This window comes from Magnolia sinica, chromosome 9 (genome assembly GCF_029962835.1).
Source record: "Magnolia sinica isolate HGM2019 chromosome 9, MsV1, whole genome shotgun sequence".
In the NCBI taxonomy this organism is placed as follows: Eukaryota; Viridiplantae; Streptophyta; class Magnoliopsida; order Magnoliales; family Magnoliaceae; genus Magnolia; species Magnolia sinica.
The window spans coordinates 7,668,710-7,691,072 of record NC_080581.1 but is presented as its reverse complement, the minus strand read 5'-3'; the positions used below and the strand labels follow the sequence as shown (position 1 = coordinate 7,691,072).

General features: G+C 42.4%; 1 protein-coding gene and 1 non-coding gene across 3 annotated transcripts in view; both read left to right on the top strand.

The window, feature by feature from the left end:
- LOC131256798 (glutamate receptor 2.9-like) overlaps window positions 1-22,363 on the top strand; it is a 100,314-nt gene that overhangs the window by 25,006 nt on the left and 52,945 nt on the right. Inside the window, exons 2-4 of one of the 2 annotated variants that reach the window (XM_058257840.1) lie at window positions 6,069-7,426; window positions 15,813-16,128; window positions 16,544-16,950. In XM_058257840.1, coding sequence (XP_058113823.1) covers window positions 6,069-7,426; window positions 15,813-16,128; window positions 16,544-16,950 — 2,081 coding nt within the window. The remainder of the gene's footprint in view (window positions 1-6,068; window positions 7,427-15,812; window positions 16,129-16,543; window positions 16,951-22,363) is intronic. The other variant, XM_058257841.1, reaches the window with a different exon arrangement.
- Window positions 204-310, top strand: LOC131257275 (small nucleolar RNA R71). The gene has a single exon (XR_009177283.1). It is a non-coding gene; the product is annotated as a small nucleolar RNA R71 (small nucleolar RNA).

The following is a 22,363-nucleotide window of genomic DNA, read 5'->3' as shown; positions in this document are numbered from 1 at the left end:
CCTTTAATTGAGTCGGCCTAGACGTGGTGTTCGACTTTGGATAATAGTCCCATGATTGTGTTTTTTCAGCAAGACTATCGAGGTAGTCCCATACCTCGTCGACATCTTTATTAATGAACTCTCCATTACACATTGTCTCGACCATTTGGCGCATGGAAGATGTCAGTCCATCGTAGAAAAAATTTGTAATGCGCCACGTTTTAAATCCATGTTGTGGGCATGAACTGACCAAATCTTTAAACCTTTCCCAACATTGGAAGAATGTTTCATCTTCCTTTTGGGCAAAGTTCATGATTGCTTTTCTGAGGGTAATCGTTTTATAATGTGGGAAGAATTTTTTTTATGAATTCCCTCTGCATGTCGTTCCATGTTCCAATGGATCTAGGACGCAGTGAATGTAACTACATCTTAGCCTTCTCTTTTAAGGAAAAAGGAAAGAGTTTCAGCCTGATTGTACCTCAGATACATTAGGAAAATATAATGTAGCTATAATCTCATTGAACTCTTTCAAATGTAAATATGGACTTTCTGATTCAAGTCCATGGAATTTGAGAAGGAGTTAGATAACTCCTGGCTTGATGTCCATTTGTCCCGTGTTTTTAGGGAAAATCATGCATGAGGGCGTACTCACTCCCACCGGTTGTAGATAATCTCGTAAAGTACGAGGCGGGAGTACCTGATGCACCTCATTCTTATCTTGGGTATCCTCCACCCTAGGTGGAAGTAGAGGAGGTTGGTCTTCAGCCATAACTTCAATTAACTCAGGGGATTTCGAGTGGTGTCTAGTCCTGCGATGGATAGTCAATCCCTCAACCAATCCTCCTTCAGTCAAGAGACGTCGAGTGTTGTCACGGACCTACTTGGGCATGAAACACTCACAGCCCTTAATCAAATTTGAAACCTAATTCTAAGAAAGGAAAAGAAAATCTAGAAAGAAGGAGAGAGAGAGTTGGAAAGAAATTACCAAATTGAAGCCCTAAGTAACAACACCTGCAAAACAAAACAAGACAGTTTCTAAAGAGAAGATCTAAAATTAGAAAATCTTTAAAAAAAAGAAAAAGAAAAAAGAAGATAGAAGTAAAATAGTTTCTAAAAGAAGAAGATCCTAAACTAGAAAGTAAATTACTACAAGAGAACTGAAAAATAGAAAGTAGAGAAGGAACTTACTGAATTAGAAATTTCTATCTTAAAGGCCTACAAAATAAGAAAGTTAGTTTTTAAACAAAAAGTCTACAAGTAGAAAATTTCTAAAAATAAAATAAGAAACAAAGTTAGAGTCTAAAAGAGTTTAGAATTAGAAACTTGCTAAAAAAGAATCCTAATCTAGAAATAGCAAGGAGAAAATTAAGAAAAAATTTACCAACCTACAAAACAAAAGAGTTGGGTTAGTTTCCAAAAAGGGAAAATTATAAAAAAAAATAGAAAATAGAAAATTCTATAATTAAAAGAGAATTAGAATTAGAAAACTTCTAAAACTCAAACCCTAATTCTAAACATAGAAAGAGTAGAGGATTTGAAAAAGAATTACCAAATTAGAAGTTAATGTCAAGGTCCTACAAAATAGGAAACAGATTAGTTTCTAGCAATCAGAAAAACTAAACCTAAAGTTTAAAAAAATCCTAATCTTAAACTAATCCTAAAACTAGTTGATTTCAAAAAACGTAGCCGTCAGTCCCCGGCAACGGCGCCAAAAACTTGTTCACTCCCCAAGTATAGGGTTGTGATGTAGTAATAAACTCGGTGAGACCGAGGTTGAATCCCAAGGGACTGAAACCTGTACGTTATCTGAAACTAGGTAGAAATAAAAATAGCCTAAGATGAAATCGAAATCAAATATAAATTGATGAATAATAGTGAAATACTAATCTAAAGCTTAAGGAATTCAAAGGAAGGAAACTAGGGATTCAGAGGATCCACTTGTAGAGATCAAGGAGATCTTATACCTGCTTCAAAAATCATGGAACTTAAACTGAACTTCCTCTGATATAATTTTCAAAGAGATGAAAGGTATATGAATTAGAATGGATTCCATCACCAAACCATGCCCAGGAGACAAAGTCAACAACAAAATTAAACTAATTACCAACCAATCAGATGATCATGCAGGTTAGGAAGGATACCGCCATCCAACCATGCCCAGGAGACAATGGTGAACAACAGGGCTTCCTGACATCATAATCAAAATAAGGAAAAAGAAATACTCAAGGCCATTGCAGTCCCATTGTAATTTCAGTCACAACAGACCATTAAAAACCAAAAGCATTCCCTTAATTAAAATAAAATCAACATCAGTTCAGTCTAAACAAAAGGCACACGCATAAATTTTCTCATCAGACTGCAAGCTTCACCTCTTAGCCCTAGCTAAGAGGTCTAGCCTAACATGAACATGGTGAGGCTAAAAGTCTTTCAAAAGTATTAAGGAAGAAAAATAAAACCAAAGAAGAAAGAGAAACAAACTCCCAGCCGGCTGCCCGTTGATCTCCTTCGAATTCAAATTCCCCTTTTCTCTTTCTTCTTCTCTCTCCTTTATAGAAGACCCAAGGGTGGTGGCTTGAGTCCATTCATCCTTCCCAGCATGAGATTTTTTGCAATCTGTTTCCGCAGTTACCCAGACAGTCGATGCGGTATCTTTGGAAACCGACTTCCGTTCATTCATCTTTCAGCCAAAGAGAACCAATCTAAGACGTTCAGCCTTCTTGGCATCAGTCGGAACTTCCTTGGAGAGGTTTTGAATGGCTAGGATTGTCGGACCGATTCTAGCCATGTCTACAAAACAGCCCGCAGCGTCCGGCCTCGGACGCGCTATCACAGAATGCGTAACTAACAACGCTGCGATGTCGGTGGGGCCCACTGAAGCTGATGTTTGAGAGATCTACGCCGTCCATCGGATTCAACTCGAAAAACCGTTCGGGACAGGCTGATTTGTCTCGAGTTTGATGCGGCCCATGGTACCAGATCTTCTAGTCGTCCATCTTGCATTTGATCATGAGTTACGTGTGTGCGCGCGCATTGGAACAGAAGAAGACATTGGACAGGGTCTTAGCCACCCTATAGAGAAAATAGATGGTTCAAATCGTCCGTTTGGGCGATGGATGTGGCCCACTATGATTAGCCGGTGAGAGCACGTCCGTCACTGGACGTGCGAAACGTCTCTGTTTGGACGTTTTGTGCAAAAAATAGGTGGGGTCCACTGTGATGCCTGTCCTAGAAATCCACTCCCTCCATCAGCTCATGTACATAGTGATAGCCCATGGCCTCTAGTTTAAAGTAGATCCGACTTCAGGGTGGGCCACATGCTTAATCAATGTATGGACAACATTCACCGTCAAAAATACAATTGGCTTCACGTATGCCATGCATGGCACATCTATTTACAGATTTGCCCTTTTCTTTTGTTATATCTTCTGCCGCCAGTATCTCCTGATTGCACCATGTAAATGACACAAAATTTCACTAGGATTTGTTATTTTTCATGCTCTTTCTAACGCCTAAGTTTGAGCCTTAATCGCTTATGGATTGCCAAGATGCTCTTTAATGGCTAGCGCCCTTTGATCTCTCTGTTGGGCTACTTCCACGAGGATCTAATGGTTGAAATTTGACGTGTACGGTTAATTTATGGTCCTCAGGCCATATATAAATTTTCGAGCCAATCAGATGGTAGGAACCTTGTGATCTTGTATTCTGGACGTTCTTTTCAGGCCTGTTTGAAGTGAATGGCTGAAATTTCTCTGATCTCTAATGTGTAAATCCTCGATCTTGGTCCCATGGAGTCCCGTCCAATGCATTGGTGATGCCAGAGCGTCAAATCTATGCTTTTAGCATCCTTTTCAGTCCGTGCTCGTTGACACACCCTGCATTACAAACACGATTAATTCAGGCCATTAAGCAATGTCATAATCGTAAATCCATACAATCAATGGGGTCTAATATGCAATATTTGACCCTCAACATAGCTTGAATGATGGAGAGAGCTTCTCTCTTATGATTATGACATGTGGTATCTTCAAAACCACGTTTGAGTATGACATGATATTTCTTAATATACCAGGGCTCTATCATGTGAGAATAATTCTTTTTTCTTTTTCTTTTTTTTTTTTTATTGATCTCATTCTAAAGCACAAAGAAACTTGTACATATTCAAAAGAGTTTTGTATAACAAAATTACTTGCAAGAGAGAGGAGAAGCTGTCTGATACAAAGTTACTTAAATAAGAGGAGAAGTTATGTACACCACATTTATTTACAAGGAAGAGGAAAGACTTAATCACACAAATATCATAATTTGAGAATAATCTTGAACACTCCCCCTCAATTGGGGGTTGAGATATCGACGATACCCTACTTGAGCAATGACTTCAAAACCTTAATTTTCTAACAGTTTTTATGAGGTAATCGGAAAGTTTTTGGGTATATGATAGCCGGGGCCTGACCTCCATTTCTGCGCATCATGGACTCGTCTGAATGACTGTACAATCGCCTTCATCAATACAATACTGGTGGCAACTGTCCACCTTTCTTTATAAAATAAAATAAAATAAAATAAAAAATTAAAATCGGCGAGTTGGTCGTCAGTTTGAACAAATGGAGTAGAATTATCCTTAGCTTAAACATTCTCATTGACAAAAGTGATAATTTATTTCAATTTGATTTATTCTTCTATGAAATGCGAGATTAAACACAATATGAATAGTTTGATTATCACAAAACAAATCAATATAGCTTTCATCGTAAAACCCCATGCCCTTGAGCAGAACTTTATCCAAATAAGTTCACACTTAGTTGATGTCACTGCTTTATACTCTGCTTCTACGCTACATTATAAAACAATACTTTGTTTTTCACGTAACTAGGCTACTACTAACAAAAGTACAAATATTGAATGTAGACCTTCTATTAATTGAAAACATGTCCAATCAAAATCTGATTAACCCGGCCTCAATCTTTAAATTCCTATTAAGTACTGGAGTGTTCTACTTATAACTTCCATATGGATGGATGATGGCCTATACATGAAGTGGCTGACCAAAAAAATGACTTGACCAATGTCTAGACGTGTAATGGTGAGATGTATGACTCCAATTAGTTGTTGATATTGCCCAATATTTTTAATAGGTTCTATCATTTAAAAGAAAAAAGAAAAAAAAAAAAAAAGACAAAAGAAAAAAAGAAAAAAAAAGTGAACATTACAATCGACCAGAGTATCGACTAGCTTTTTTGTCGCCTTAAGCAGATATAAGGCATATTTCAGTTGTGAGAGAAAATTTCTTTTTTTTTTAATAATTTTTTTTTAATGAGGTTTCGAATCATGCTTAGGATCATGCTTTAGTGGTCAAATGGCTTGATCATCATTTTTTTTTTTTCAAAATGACCTTTCCATTGATAAGGATGAAGGCTTTACAGATTGGAGGGGGATCTCAGGCTAACAGAAAAAACCCGAGACCCTGACTGCACAACTCATTCACATTCGGGTAGGCCCAACCGAAGGCAGGCCCACCTATCGTTGCCAGTGATTAATTGATTATAATATCATTAACAGACACAAATAATCATCATTTTTCTAACTCTCTGCTTGATAATATCATATAGTCTGCCCCACTTTGTTCATATGTAAAACCATTTATGACAAGCTTTTGGTGACTGTTTCCGTAAATTGCCCTGTTTAACAACTACTATATAACACAAATATTTGCAAGAGAGAAGTTGTATGATGCACAACTACCTACATGAGAGGGGAGAATTTGCGTATAACACTACTATTTATAAGGGAGAGAAGAGACCAAATCACACACAAACATCTTAATTCTAGAATGATATTCAACAATCTCATTTTAGCTCTTATATAATTGTTAGTAAACCCACATAACGTTATTTTTAATTTTCTACCAAATAGGGCATAACATCACGTGGACGCCCGTCTTAATTACGACGATTCATAAGAATTTTTTTAGAAATCATCTCACGTGATATAAGCCCCAAAAATTAGATGTTGAATATGATCATTCCCCCCATCAGTCTTACAAATATCCGCTAACCATCTCCTATTTGTACTTCATTTCTTCGGTTTGGTAGCTCTCAACCTCATAAAAAGTGTTCAAGTGAAAGCGATCATAGGCCCAGAGGCATCAGAACAGGCCGACTTATTAGCCAACATGGCAAACCAAGCCCACATCCCCACCTTCTCTTTCTCTGCTGCTATCAGCTCCTCCCACTCTCCCGCCAAATCTCCTTACTTCATCACCATGGCCCAAAACGACTCCACTCAGGCAAGAGCCATCGCTGCTGTTATCAAAGCTTATGCATGGAGAGCTGCCATTCTGGTACATGATGACACCCTAAGGGGGATGTCGCTGGTACCCGACCTAACCGATGAACTCCAAGCCAACGGAGCCCATCTACATCGACAGCTTGTGATTCCCTTTGCTGCCAGTGAGGTCATAATCAGGGACACCTTGCGCAAATTAGCGGCAATGCGTACACGGGTTATCATAGTGCATGTATCATTTCCAATTGGCAGTAGATTCTTCACGCTTGCTCATGAGATGGAGATGATGGAGGACGGGTATGTGTGGGTCATCACATCACGGCTCATGAATCTTTTCGGCTACATGAATTCTTCAGTCATCCCATTGATGCAAGGTGTTTTGGGTGTCAAAACCTACGTTCCCAATTCCTCAGCACTCGATGATTTTAGGGTCCGGTGGAAGCAACGGTTTGAGAAGGAACACCCTAAGATTGAAATATCGGAACTTGAAGTGTATGCATTGTGGGCGTACGATGCAATGCAGGCCATTGCAACGGCATCCGAGAGGACTAGTTCTGGATTGAATGGAAGCTTCCATTTCGCTCCTTCCAATAGCAACATGGCCACGGATTCAAATCCAGTGGACTTATTTGATTTCGGTGTTTCTCCAATCGGGCCAAAGCTCTTGCAATCAATCATGGGGAACACATTCACGGGCCTAAGCGGTGTAATCCGTTTTGTTGATGGACAGTTTCAGTCTCCCAATTTCACAATAGTCAATGTGGTGGGAAAGGGGGAGAGAGGAATCGGGTATTGGACACCTGCAACTGGCCTTTCTCGGAGCATGATCATGGATAAAAACTATTCAGCGAATGTGGAAGATCTTGCTGGTGTTATCTGGCCTGGTGGGTCAACGGCTATTCCAAATGGTCAGGTCAAGATGAGTGGATCGACTAAGAGACTGAAGATCGGGGTCCCTCTAAAGAATGGGTTTAGAGAGTTCATGAAGGTGGACTTCGACCAGAAAAATAAGCGGTGGAATCCGACCGGATTTCCTATAGATGTTTTCAATGGGGTGATGAAGACCATGCCTTATAATGTCAACTATGACTTCTTTCCATATGAAAATGGCCATGAAGATGATGCTGGATACTACGACGAAGTCATCTACCAGGTGTTTTTGAAGGTGAGTAATGTAACTCAATGCTTCTTAGTTCGTGTTGACTGAGTTCCAACTCAGTCTCTCTATCATGAGTGGCCCTATAGGATCCACATGCAGTACTTTTAGTTGGAAGATCCAACCGTCCATCGTCTTACCAGCACTGAAAATATGATTAGCAGAATTAGGTCACCTTTGTGAAGTGAATTTGCATCGTTGAAAGTTGATATTAATGTTTCACATTCATCTGTACATTTCAATGGTGAGGATGATCACTCAGAGCGAGTTACGGGTTTTTGCCTGTCAACACTAGCAGCGCCCGTAAGATGTTTGGACGGTCATCCGTCCACCACTGCTGTGAATCCCATGGGGCACGGTTTGCTGAGGAAACGGATTGGCTACTCCCCCTGCCACCAGCCAATGGCTGATGGTGTCCGCGGGCCCCACATGATGTATGTGTTTCATCCATTCCGTGCATATATTTTTCCATATCATTTTATGGTATGAGACCAAAGGTATATCCAAATCTCAAGTGGACCACTTTACATGAAACAGTGTTGGATGACCATCGACCATTAGAAATCTTTTGGGGGCTATAAAAGTTTTGGATCAAGCTGATTTTTGTTTTTTCCCTTCATCTGGGCCTGTATGACCTAATAAACAGATTAGATGTTAAATAAACAGTACAGTGGGCCTTAGGAGAATTTTAATTGTGGATATCCAATCAATATTGTTTTCGGTGTGGTCCACCTGATATTTTTATCCCTCTAATTTTTTGTTAAAAGCCCTAAAATGATCTATAAAAATGGATGAACGGAATGGATGAAACACATACATCATGGTGGGGCCCACACAGCACCGACCACCAGCCACGGGGCTGCTGGCAGGGGGAGTAGCCAATCCGTTTCCGTTTGCTGATGCCCACGTAGGCAAAAGAAACTCCCTTTTCTATATTATCTTTTAACTCCCTTTTCTATATTATCTTCTGGTTTACAAAGCGGATTGCCTGTCACCCCGGACGCATAGATATACCTGTACCCGGGGCTGTGTGGGGTCCACAGAGATGTCGGTGACAAATACACTCGGCCCATCTGTTTTGAAAGACCTCAATAGGGCAGGATTCTAAAAATCAGGTAGATCAAAAACACAGGTGAGCCATACAAATGAAACAGTGGGAACATACACGTACACCCATTATAACCTTCTTGGAGCTGACCACGATGTTTATATGCCATCCAAACCCTTCCTAGTGTTATTACCACTCAGATAAACTGTAGGCACAAATATCATTCTGATACAAAACTTCTATCACCCATAGGCATTCAATCCCAATTGGTTGGTGTGGTATGGCCTATATGAGTTTTGGATCTACCTGATTTTTGGAATCCTGTCTATCGTGGTCTTGTAAAATAGATGGATGGAGTGGATTTCTTTGAGACATCTTTTTGGACCCCACATGTACGCAGCCCCGGGTCACAGGCAATTGGCTTCCACAATTGATCATCGCAGTTAGAGCTGGGCACCGAACGACTCTGACTCGGCAAACTCAACTCAATCCGAACCAAGTCGGTGAGTTGATTTGAATTGAGTTAACTTCGTATAATCTGAATTCAAACCGAGTTAGACTTCAAGTCACCCAGTAACTTGACCCGAAATCTTACTTGGTACTGACTCGACTCGATCCAAAACTCAACTCTCTGATGTAGAGTGGGTCGCAGAAAATTACATGGCCAAGATGGATCAGAAAAGGCCTGGTCGACGACAGAAGTGATCCAGACCATCGAACCTTAAATCGGGCGTATCTTGCAATCCGGAATGAGTTATCTGACGTAAAATATATGATTTTGGGGTAGAACGAGCTACTGAAGCCAACCAACCCGCTACGCCGGGTTGCGCAGCCCGGAATTGCGAAAAACCCCTGGATCGACGGTCGTTTCCCTGTTTTAATTTCGTTTTTACTATAAATAGTAAGTTTTAGTTTGATTATAACTCTTCATCCGTCGGGCTTTAGGAGTTGCGCCCAACGTGAAAAGAGCTTAGAATAATTAGGAGAACGGTTTGGTGAAGCCAAATAGGACACTTACTATTTTTGGCCGAAAACCTTGCGCACTAGTAGACATCACGACCGTCTATAAATAGTAAGTTTACTATTTATAGTAAGTCGCGGATTCTAAGAGTTTGAGTTGTAGTTTGCTTCTAATTTCTTTCCCATTGCTTGGTAGCCCTATTTAAAGGGTTGTGAACTCGTTTTTATTCATCAATTAATCAATTTCAATTTTATTAGAATTTATTTCTATTTTCTGCTTTCTTTCCTCGTGCTTTCTTTCCTCTGTGAGGAGTCCAGAGAAGCTCCGTGGATTCGGAGTAGTTATCCTCATCACGTTCATCCCTGCGTCAATTGGTATCAGAGCGAGGATTCCCCTCGGGCCGATGGCGAACAACGAAGGTATGAATCAAAATCCTGTGGACGGTGATCCAGGGATTCGTTATCTTTCGGAAAGAATGGAAGCTTTCCACCGGGAGAGTCAGTTGACCATGCAAGGGCTGCAGGCAACTCTCGACCGTCTTGCAGATGCGCTACTTCCGCCCCGAGCCCTAGGCGGTGCTCCACCACCCGTGGTGGCTCCACCACCCATGGTTGCTGTACGACACAACCCCGATTTTCGTAGAGCACTACCAGTGGCAAACCGCAGGGCTACACCAGATGATTCAAGTTCTAGCGACGAGGACCTTAATGAGGGTTTTGCACGACGACCAATCCATGGAGGTGATCATCTAGATCGTGCTGAAAGAGACTATCGAGGTAAGGCTGAACTTCCTAGTTTTAACGGTTTATTACGTATAGAAGATTTTCTCGATTGGCTAGCCGAAGTAGAGAGATATTTTGATTATATGGACGTGCCAGATCATAAAAGGGTAAAATTGGTAGCGTTTAAATTAAAATCTGGTGCTTCTGCATGGTGGGAACAATTACAACTCTCACGAGCTCGCCAGAACAAGGCGTCTATCTCATCATGGCCACGGATGAGACGTCTTCTTCGATCTCGATTTCTCCCCAGTGATTATGAGCAGATATTATTCCAGCAATATCAAAATTGCAGGCAAGGAAATCGAACAGTCACAGATTATACTGAAGAATTCCAACGGCTGGCTACACGAAACGATCTGTCAGAATCTGAGTCACAGAAGGTGGCGCGATTTATAGGTGGGTTGCGACCGACAATTCAGGACCGAGTTCAGATGTACCCAGTCGGGACTGTGGATGAAGCAGTTCAATTGGCGGGTAGGGCGGAAACACAACTTGCAAGAGCTCCTGCTCGTCCATATCCTTCAACTCGACCCCCCATGACGGGTCCCACGCAGGATCCAGTGCTGCCACGAGGAAAAGACCCAGTACCTCAACTTCCTACAACCGCAAACCGTGATACGGGGAGCGGCTCATCCAGGCCTCAACGTGCAGCACCTGCAACAGCGAGTCCGAGTAGGATTCCAAATCCTTATGCTCGGCCAAGGTCGAATAATTGTTACCGCTGTGGCCAACCAGGCCACTTATCAAACACTTGTCCTCAACGTCCCGCAGCGCACTTGACTATAAACGAAGGGGGCACTGAAGATGAGGCTGCAGAAGAAGACCATCGCTTTGATGAACATGAACAAACCACTGAAGAAATAGCAGGTGGCGATGAAGTGACGGGCGAGGATCGTGGCGAATTTCTAGTTGTGAGGCGATTACTGTATGCCCCACGAAAGGAATTACATCCACAGCGACACAATATATTTCGTACTCGGTGCACCGTCAACGGAAAGGTCTGTGATGTGATCATAGACAGTGGTAGTAGCGAAAATATCGTCTCGAGAGTAATGGTGGACAAGTTGCGGCTACCAACGATGAAACATCCTTCTCCATACTCTATTGGCTGGATAAAAAAAGTGAATGAGACCAAGGTAACTGAACAATGCACTATCTCGTTTTCAATTGGCAAAAATTATAAAGATCAAATACTTTGTGACGTGGTCGATATGGAAGCTTGTCATATGTTACTCGGTCGACCCTGGCAGTCGGACCGTGATGCGACCCATCGAGGACGAGATAATGTTTACGTATTTGTCAAGGATAGTCGAAAAATAATCCTTGCCCCTATGGCACCAGAGAACCACCCTGAAGCCTCTAAAGTGGAGGGGAGTTCCTTCTTGACCATTCGGGATTTTATGGAAGAATCCAAGGAAACCGGCGAGGTATATGCTTTAGTGGTGAAGGGCGAGAAAGAGGAACCCTCAAACATCCCTCCAAGTTTAAGACTGTTGCTAAATGAATTCAAAGAAGTCTGGCCTGAGGATTTACCTGATGGATTGCCCCCCATGAGAGACATCCAACATCACATAGACCTCGTCCCTGGGGCTAGCCTGCCCAATCGCCCTCATTATCGGATGAGTCCGAAGGAGTGTGAGATACTTCAGGGGCAAGTGGAGGAATTGATCCGTAAGGGTCTCTTGAGAGAGAGCATGAGCCCATGTGCCGTACCAGCATTATTAACGCCAAAAAAAGATGGAAGCTGGCGCATGTGTGTCGACAGCCGAGCAATCAACAAAATTACCATCAAATATCGGTTCCCAATACCACGGTTGGACGACATGCTCGATATGTTAGAAGGGGCTAAGGTATTCTCTAAACTAGATTTAAGGAGCGGGTACCATCAGATTCGTATTCGACCCGGTGATGAGTGGAAAACGGCATTCAAGACCAAGGAAGGGTTGTATGAGTGGCTGGTCATGCCCTTCGGCCTATCGAACGCACCAAGTACTTTTATGCGTTTGATGAATCAAGTTCTAAAACCGTTCACTGGCCGATTTGTGGTAGTATATTTTGATGACATATTGATATATAGCCAGGATGAGGCGGAGCACAGGAAACATCTCAGGCAGGTGCTACAGGTCCTACAACTTAACAAGTTGTACCTCAACTTGAAGAAGTGTAGTTTTTTAACTGATAGTCTATTGTTTCTAGGATTTGTTGTAACGTCCACAGGCATTCGTGTGGACGATGAAAAGGTGCGAGCTATTAGGGAATGGCCGATCCCGACAAACATTCATGAGGTGAGGAGTTTTCACGGGTTGGCGACTTTCTATCGTCGATTTGTGCGAGATTTTAGCACCATAGTCGCGTCTATAACAGATTGCATGAAAAAAGGACCGTTCTAGTGGACCAATAAAGCTGATAAGAGTTTTCATGAGATCAAGCATCGTTTGTCTACAACACCGGTCTTGATACTTCCTAATTTCGACAAATTGTTTGAGGTTGAGTGTGACGCTTCATACGTCGGAATTGGAGGAGTATTATCACAGGAAGGCAGGCCGGTAGCATCGAGAAGCTCAACAAAACCCGAAAGAAGTGGTCGACTTATGAGCTTGAGTTGTACGCATTTGTTGGCACTGCGACATTGGCGACATTATCTCGATTCAAAGAGAGTTTGTTTTGTACATCGACCATCAAGCATTAAAGTTTATTAATAGTCGACTAACGTGAATCGTGTGCATGCTAGATGGGTTACGTTTTTACAGAATTCACGTTCGCTCAAGCACAAGTCGGGAGCAGAACAAGGTGGCTGATGCACTTAGCCGTCGTGCATCACTACTAGTAACAATGAGCAACGAGGTAGTCGGCTTCGACTGTCTCAAGGAGCTGTATGCCGAGGATGAGGACTTCAAAGATTCTTGGATGAAGTGTCAAGAAGGTCACCCCAGTGACCTTCATATACAGGACGATTTTCTCTTCAAAGGGAATCGATTGTGCATCCCCCAAAGTTCTCTGAGGGAGCAGATTATTCAGGAGCTACATGGAGGTGGCCTCGGTGGACACCTGGGGCGAGACAAGACGCGAGCTCTTGTGGAAGAGCGGTATTACTGGCCGTAGTTAGTACGCGATGTGGGAAAAGCCGTACAACGTTGTCATGTTTGTCAGACCTCCAAGGGGCAATCTCAGAATACGGGCCTCTACACCCCGTTACCAGTGCCTAACGGCCCTTGGGAGGATTTATCAATGGACTTCGTACTTGGTCTCCCACGAACACAACGTGGCATGGATTCAGTGTTCGTGGTGGTAGATCGTTTCTCTAAGATGGCGCACTTTATCCCATGCAAGAAGACCCTCGATGCAACACACGTGGCGAATTTATTTTTCAGGGAGGTCGTACGGCTACACGGGGTCCCCAAGACCATTACTTCCGATCGTGACACGAAGTTCATTAGCCACTTTTGGCGGACTTTATGGAATCGATTCGATACACGACTTCAATTCAGCAGTGCTTACCACCCACAGACTGATGGGCAGACCGAAGTTGTGAATCGCACGTTGGGAAACATCCTTCGCTGTATTTCAGGAGAAAAACCGAAGCAGTGGGATTTGGCCTTGTCTCAAGCAGAGTTTGCATTCAACAACATGGTGAACCGCTCAACAGGGAGATCACCATTCCAGATTATATACGGACGAGTGCCTCGCCAAACACTTGACTTGGTCCCTCTGCCCAAGCATCCAGGCACGAGCATTGCAGCAGAACATATGGCAGACAAAATCATGGGCATCCATGCAGAAGTGCAGACCAAGCTACATGCCTTGAATGAGAAGTACAAGGAACAAGCGGACAAGCATCGGCGACAAAAAGTGTTCGAGGTGGGCGACCGCGTTATGGTCCATCTGCGCAAAGAGAGATTTCCGACCGGGACGTACAACAAGTTGAAAAATAAGAAAATTGGACCTGTCCCAATCATCCGAAAGATTAATGATAACGCTTATATTGTTGATCTTCCAGATGACATGGCAATCTCACAGACTTTCAATGTCGCGGACCTGACCGAGTATCATGAACCAGAGCATGACGAGAACTCGAGGACGAGTTCTTTTGAAGTGGAGGAGACTGATGTAGAGCGGGTCGCAGACAATTACATGGCCAAGAAGTGATCCAGACCATCGAACCTTAAATCGGGCGTATCTTGCAATCCGGAATGAGTTATCTGACGTAAAATATATGATTTTGGGGTAGAACGAGCTACTGAAGCCAACCAACCCGCTACGCCGGGTTGCGCAGCCCGGAATTGCGAAAAACCCCTGGATTGACGGTCGTTTCCCTGTTTTAATTTCGTTTTTACTATAAATAGTAAGTTTTAGTTTGATTATAACTCTTCATCCGTCGGGCTTTAGGAGTTGCTCCCAACGTGAAAAGAGCTTAGAATAATTAGGAGAACGGTTTGGTGAAGCCAAATAGGACACTTACTATTTTTGGCCGAAAACCTTGCGCACTAGTAGACATCACGACCGTCTATAAATAGTAAGTTTACTATTTATAGTAAGTCGCGGATTCTAAGAGTTTGAGTTGTAGTTTGCTTCTAATTTCTTTCCCATTGCTTGGTAGCCCTATTTAAAGGGTTGTGAACTCGTTTTTATGGATCAATTAATCAATTTCAATTTTATTAGAATTTATTTCTATTTTCTGCTTTCTTTCCTCGTGGATTCGAGAAGTCTCTGTGAGGAGTCCAGAGAAGCTCCGTGGATTCGGAGTAGTTATCCTCATCACGTTCATCCCTGCGTCACTCTCACACACACACAAATATATATATATATATATATATATATATATATATATATATATAAAACTCAAATCTAATGTATCATATATGAGATGCCGTGCGGCTGATGGAGAGGTTGCAATTCTAGCAAGTGAATCTAGGTTTTGAGTTGTGATTTCAGCTCATAGATACGCGCTGCACCCAACTTGACTCGGTACCAACTTGACCAGACTTGCTACCTCTAATCAGGTCGGACTCAGTCCAGATTAGTCTAGGCCAGACCCAAACTCTGATCGGGTTAGGCATGCTGGACTCAGTGCTGAGTTGGGTCGAATTTGGGTCAGGCCTATTTCAAAACTAGATCGAGTCGGGTCAGCCCTAACTCGGTCCGACCCAACTCAATGCCCAGCTCTAATCACAGTAAGTGTTTTGGGTGCACGTGAGAACACAAGATGCTTGCACTTGCATCACAAATTCCAAATTTACCACCTAATACCATCAATGTTCAAACACTCTACATGTTACAGATGCATATGTAACCTACCATCTTAAACTCCCCTAATGTGCCACATATGTTACAGTTCAATATCATTGCTCTCTCTTTCAAGGTGTTTGGCAAACGGGGAACAAATAAGCTAATTCAAAGAGAAAATGACCTTGATAGGCTATTTAAGACCTGTCATAACCTAAAAGGAAAGCTTACTTGTTATGGCATTACTGATACTAGATGTTTGGAACACAAAATTGCTTACATCCAACAGTCAATAGATGTTGTTAAATTACTTTTTCTCAGTCTTTTTCAGATTAGCCATTATTCACATTCTTTTTTCCCTTTTTCTTTTGAGTGGAGCAGAAGTTTGATGCAGTTGTGGGAGATACAACCATCACTGCAAACAGATCAAACTACGTAGAGTTTACCCAACCCTATGTTGAGAGTGATATCGCTATGATTGTGCCTGTAAAACATGAAGATGGGACCAATTGCCCTTGGTGGTTCTTGAAGCCTCTAACAAAGGAAATGTGGTTGACTACAATCGGTCTCTTCTTGTTCAAAGGGATTTTGGTTTGGATTTTCGAACATGATAAAAATCCAGATTTTCAAGGATCATTTCCACAACAAGCTGGCAAGATTATCTCCTTCTGTATCTCAACGCTGGTTTTCGCAAACCGTAAGTAGCTAAAAGTCAATTACAAGAATCAAAAAAAAAAAAAAAAAAAAAAAAAAAAACCTGGGAACTTCTTGTACCATTTATAATAAATCAACAAAAAAAAGTATGTCCGGAGAAATGAAGAGGCTTTCCACGTGCAAGGTGTACACACGTGCCGACATGTCAGTCGTGTACACCTATGCATGCAAAAGGTACCCCCACCGTCAAAATCACATGGGGATGGCTTTTGAAGTGTTTGGGCGTCATATTTCGTTGAATACCCCTGATTTCTCATCCCCTCTTCTTTCTTTTTCTTTTTGGGCTGATTTTCCATCGATTCAGATGACCCAAATCTTCATTAAGGTGTCCCACACTACATGCCAGCAATCTACATGTTTTCCATTATCCTAATAAGATTTTCTTTTAATGATGGCAGGAGAGAAGCTACTAAGCAACTACTCTAGAATTGTTGTAAACCTATGGACATTCGTTGTACTTATATTGGTGACTAGTTTCACAGCAAATTTGACGTCTATTTTAACAGTCCAGAAGCTACAACCGTCCATAACAGATATAGAATCCTTGATTAAGAACGGTGAGTGTGTGGGATATCAAAATGGATCTTTTGTTTTAGAGTTCTTAAAAGAACTAGGATTTCAGGACTCAAAGCTCAAGGCATATGCAACCAAAGAGGATTATGCAGACGCTTTGTCCAAAGGAAGTTGCAACGATGGAGTATCCGCTATAGTAGATGAGATTCTTTATTTGAAAGTGGCACTCAAGAACTATTGTGGTAAGTGCACAGTGGTTGGACGGACCTATCCGACAGGTGGCTTCGGTTTCGTGAGTCTCTCTCTCTCTCTCTCTCTCTCTCTCTCTCTCTCTCTCAAAGTGTGTAAGAGTTAGATCCAACCTGACCCAATTTACACCAACCTTTGACCAATGACCCATTGACCCAACCTGACCCACTTAAAATTCATCAAGCCCAAGCCCCACCCAGCCTTACCTTTCTAATTACATAACGTGGCAGGTAGGGTAAAAGATTAAGGGAGAAGATCACTATCTTCTGCCTAAAAACCGTCCTTGAATCCAGAAGGAATAATAAGATCTTTCGAATTTTGAAGAAACTTTAATTCAGCACCGAAACGGTCACTTTAATTGTAAAATGGTCCCTTTTATTACTCTTTAAATTGCGAAATGGTCCCTTTTATTACTTCGAGAATTTCTCAGTGGACTATCCTACATCACTCCCCTCTTCTTAGAAAGAGCTCCTGATGTGGCTCAGGAGATCGGCACCAACAGTCACCTTGGACCCTTTTCCATTTAATGCTCGTCTCTCTTCCACCTACTCCCATTTACTCTCTCAAGTGAAGAAGAATCATTAGTGTATTTTTCTACTTTTTATCAAATCTTTTGATCATCTTTAAGAGTGAGTGAGTTGTCTTGTATTTAGTTGAGTGAATTCCTAACCTTAAAAAATAATAATAATAATAATAAATAAAATAAAATAAAATAAAATAAAACAATCACTGCATTGAAAGGCAAAATATACAATTAGCCTATTCGGGTGGGGAACACAGGCCCTAGCCCGGCCCGCCTATCATATCCTATACAGGGGAAGATCTGGAATGCTCTCTAAAGGAGGCTAAACCTGTTTTATCCATGAGAACACGACCCTTAACAATCCGGGGAAGGGAGGAAATATCTTGGAAGAACCTGTTGGCTTGCGATTTGCTCCCTACTTTATCCAAACCATCAGCCGGGCCGTTGGCTTCTCTCATGACATGGGCAATCCGAAATGTACCCCGAGCGTTGAGCATTTTGATCCTCGTCATCCAGTAGGACCACTTCCAGGAGATAGTAGAATTCTTCTTCTAACAATCCACCACCCAACTGGAATCAGACTCAAGGAGCACTCTCAAAAGACCTTGGGACAAACAAAATTTCATATTGTGGTGAATAGCCCGTAACTCAGCTGCATTATTATCACCATTTTCAATTGCAACGATCTTATTATAGTGAATTCCTAACCTTAGGTGAGTTTATCTCCAAGCCATCTACCATATATTATTATCACCATTTTCAATTGCGACAATCTTTCTTTCTTTCTTTTTTTCTACTTTTTTATAGTGCCCTTTTCACCTTTCTTGTGTATTGGACTCTCATCAACTCGTGCTTGAGTTGACTTCTTGAGAAACTGGCTCCTCAAGTGTATATTACTTATATAAGTAAGTGAAATTGAAGGTTTAACATATCACCATGTCTTCAGGAAGATCAAGTACATCGGTGTTGTCATCAGCCTCCCTAATTTATTGTACGACCCATATTTCTTTTGCTTCAGCTTGTCACGAGAAAGCATTCTTTTCTGTAGTAGACCATCACCATGTTTCCCTCATAGAACGTCTTCAGTCTCATATGCTTGTCGTAGAATGTCTTCAGTCTCCTATGCTTGTCAACATCTGTTTTGTACTTAGCATTCATCTCCTCCAACTATTTCTTCAAATTAGCATGCAATGTGTATGTGAAACCTTTTTATAAAAAAAAAAAAAACACAAAATATGTCTTCAATGATAGAAAATTCTGTAGTTACATAGACTGATTCGGGAGATCATGGGAGAAAAAGAACCTGAGGACTCCTATCATATCAAAACCGACAAAAAGACATGAAAATCATCTACAAAGTCTATCTACAGGCCGCGGCTCTCTCTAACCGCTCCTAGACCCGTCTTGTCAAGGAAAATCATCCCTCGAATCTTAGAGGGAATGTCTGGCAAATGGTCAAAAACCAAGGATGACTGAGAGTCACTCCCCTGCCTGGCCAACGCGTCTGCAGGGGCGTTGCCTTCTCTAAAAATATGCGTAAACTCAACCCTTCCTCTGTTCTTTAACCTGTTTATGCAGTTTATCCAGTAGCTTCATTTTCAAGTTGCTTGAGACATCCCAGTAAGAGTATTCACTACATGAAGTGAGTCAGATTCAATGATGATCTGGTTGAAGCCTTTGTCTAGGCCCAACTTTAGTCCCTCATAAACCACTCGCCATTCAGAGTAAGAATTCGTGCAGCACCAAAACCAAAAGAGAAGGCAAAAAGGAATTGTCCCCTATCTCCTCTACAAATTCCCCCGCCTCCAGCTGCCCCCGAATTATGCCTAGCAAAACCATCCACATTTATCTTTACCCATCTAAAATAAGGTCTGATCCACCTCACTATTTCAACCCTAGAAGGAGGAGAACAGCTGCAAGAGAATAACTGCAACGGCTGAACTGTTGGACGTTGATTGCCTTCCAAGCTGATGAGGGGCAGCAACCTCTGTCATCTGATAGGGGACCGAGCCAGTCTTCTCGGCAATGGATTGGATCCGCCAATGGATGCACAGAAGAATTCAATCGGAGCTGACGTTTTTGCCTTCAAAACGAGCCGCATTTCGCGACTTCCAAGTCTCCCACAGCAGAAATCCCGAGGCAAGGTTGCTTAAGAGATTTGAATTCCGGCTCCCATGCAAAGCACCCCACCATTACATCAGCCTGGCTTCCACCGAGACCACCAAGCAGACCCTGATATTGAATTTCTCTCCTAGGCGGCTCCAAGTCCGGCTGGCCACCTCGCTGTCCAAAAATAGATGCTTGATGTATTCCACAGCAGGGCCAGCTGTCCCATTGTTGCTGCAACAGATACATTTGGACGCAAGCTCATTCTCACGACGTTGGACAACTTTATCAATAGGGAGAGCTCTGTTCAGTAGTTTCCAGAGGAATACAGAAATTCTGGGTGGCATGAGCTTGTGCCACACCCAGCGAACCCATTCTTTATGGGCTTTGATAGGCCTGCTAGCGGCCCACACAGACTGAACGGAGAAGGCACCCGATGCAGATAATAACCAGACCGGCACGTCTGGACCATCAGCTACATAGATTCCATGCTGGAAAACATGATCGATAACCTGTTGTGGCAGAAATTGAAACATAGCTGAGGGGGGAAGAGGCCTAGTTTTATCGAGAAAGTTACGTACTTGCAGCGAGGAAATAGCATCAGGAATTGATGCAGAGATCAAGTTTTTGAAAGTGCCGAGTCCTGTCCAGTTAACATTCCACAAGCTGCAATAACTCTGGCCAAGGATCCACTGAGTATTGGCATCCATAAACGACAGCTTAGAACGAATATTCTTCCAAAATGGGGAAGCAGCGTGCACAGTTCTATGGGTGGGATTCTCCTCCAGATCACCCACATATTTGCCACCATAAACAGGCCCCAAAGGCTAGAACTCCCCCTGAACCGAGCTGTCTAAGCCATCTTGCTGCGGAACGCACTCACTGATTCCGAAAGACTGCAGACGCCCAAGCCTCCCTCTAGCTTGGTTTGAGTCACCACCTTCCAGATTCTCCAATGCAATTTCTTTTTGCCTTCTGACCAGCCCCAGAAGAAGTCCACAAACCTTTTTTCTAGAGAGTGAAGGACCTGCAACGGAATGTGAGATGCAGCAAGAGTATGAATTGGGATGCTCCCCAACACGTGCTTCAACAACACCACTCTTCCAGCTTGAGAAAGGCATTTAGCTTGCCACCCACCGATACGCCCTTCAATTTTGTCGAAGAGATGTTGAAAGGAAGAGGATTTAATTCTACCCACTGTCATTGGAACTCCAAGGTACATTAAGAGGCTTGACGATTTAGAGATTCCTAGCAGCCCTTCAATCATTCTGACTTTGGAAATGGATAGCTTAGAGGAGGCATATAACGAACTTTTGTTGAGATTAATGACCTGGCCCAAGTCCGCTTGGAATCTATCAAGAAACTCCTTCACCCTACCGAGAGAGGCTTTACCTCCATTAAGAAACAGTAATGTATCATCTGCATAAAGGAGGTGAGAAACCTGGGGGCACCCTCTAAGGATCTTGTATGGGTGGCAAAGACCATGATCCACCAGGTTCGAGAGTCCCCTGCTGAGGACCTCAGCTGCAATGATGAAAAAACTAGGAGAAAGAGGGTCACCCTGCCTTATACCCCTAGAAGACTTGAAGAAACTAGCCGTCTCTCTGTTCACAAGCATCGAAAACATGTGTACGTGAAACCTGTTTGCCATGTTCTCAACTGCAAAATTCATGTCTGGAAGTTTGGGAAGGCTCACCAAGTCCAATGTATGCTTCAAGGCTCAACCATTGCAACCTCCAAAGGAGATTTCCTAGGCCTATTCATCTTATTATTAAAGGTGAACTTTTCCTAAGCTAGAAAGAGTTCCACTGCTTAGGCCAATCCCCGACAAGGCAATTTTTATTTTTTTATTTTTTAAAGGAGCACTTGTTTCATTAATCTAAAATGTTACTTTACAGATGACATATAATTTCAGGTTGGACCTCCAATACGAAAGTTTGAGAAGGCAGCCTATCATATCCTAAACTGAATATGAACAGATCCTCATTTCGATTCTCTGACTATACTTAGGCCCGCTCAGTCGAAAAGGAGTTCTCCTTTGGTCATAAGCAGGAGGTCCTCAAGCTGCTCGAAGTCCCTATCCAATTGGCTTTCACTACCCATATGAGCCAGCCCATCAGCCACTTTATTTGCTTCCCTCATGATGTGCTGAATTGAGATGGTGGCCTTCCCATGTATAGTTTCTAACTTCTTCTTCTAGTAGAAGATACTCCATTGGCTAGGACTAGTATTTGAAGAAATGCTCACAGTTGCTTCTGAGTCACTTTCTACTTCAATTAAATTAAGTCCTTTCTCCAAGCAAAGATTCATCCGATCCAACAATGCTTTTACTTAAGCTTGGAAGTTTGTTCTGATGCCATAACCTCTTAAGAAACAAAATATCAAATTATCTTTATCGTTTTGGCACCCTCCCCCAATTGCCTGAGGGGCACAGGTTTCCCCTGGAGGACCCGTCTACATTCAATTTCACCCATCCCACCGCCGGCCTTTTCCATTTGATAATGCAAAGGGGTTTGATTCTACCTTGATTTGATTGGATTCCCAAGTCTTGAAGAGCCCCGATGTTTCTGACACTTTTGCTTGGTGGGAATGAGAACGAGGAGATTATGACAGAGAACCATCTCTGAATTTTGGCTATATATTGGTTTGCATTCAGCTGGTATTCGTCAAACCGCTTCCTGTTTCTAGCATTCCAGATCTCCCAGAAAATTAGCTGAGAAGCTATCCCATGGAGGATACCGAGGCTGGAGTTGCCATTAGCCAAGCTCCACCACTTAGAGGCTCGACCTGCTGCCGATTGGCCTTCAAGGAAGGAAACTGAGAGGAC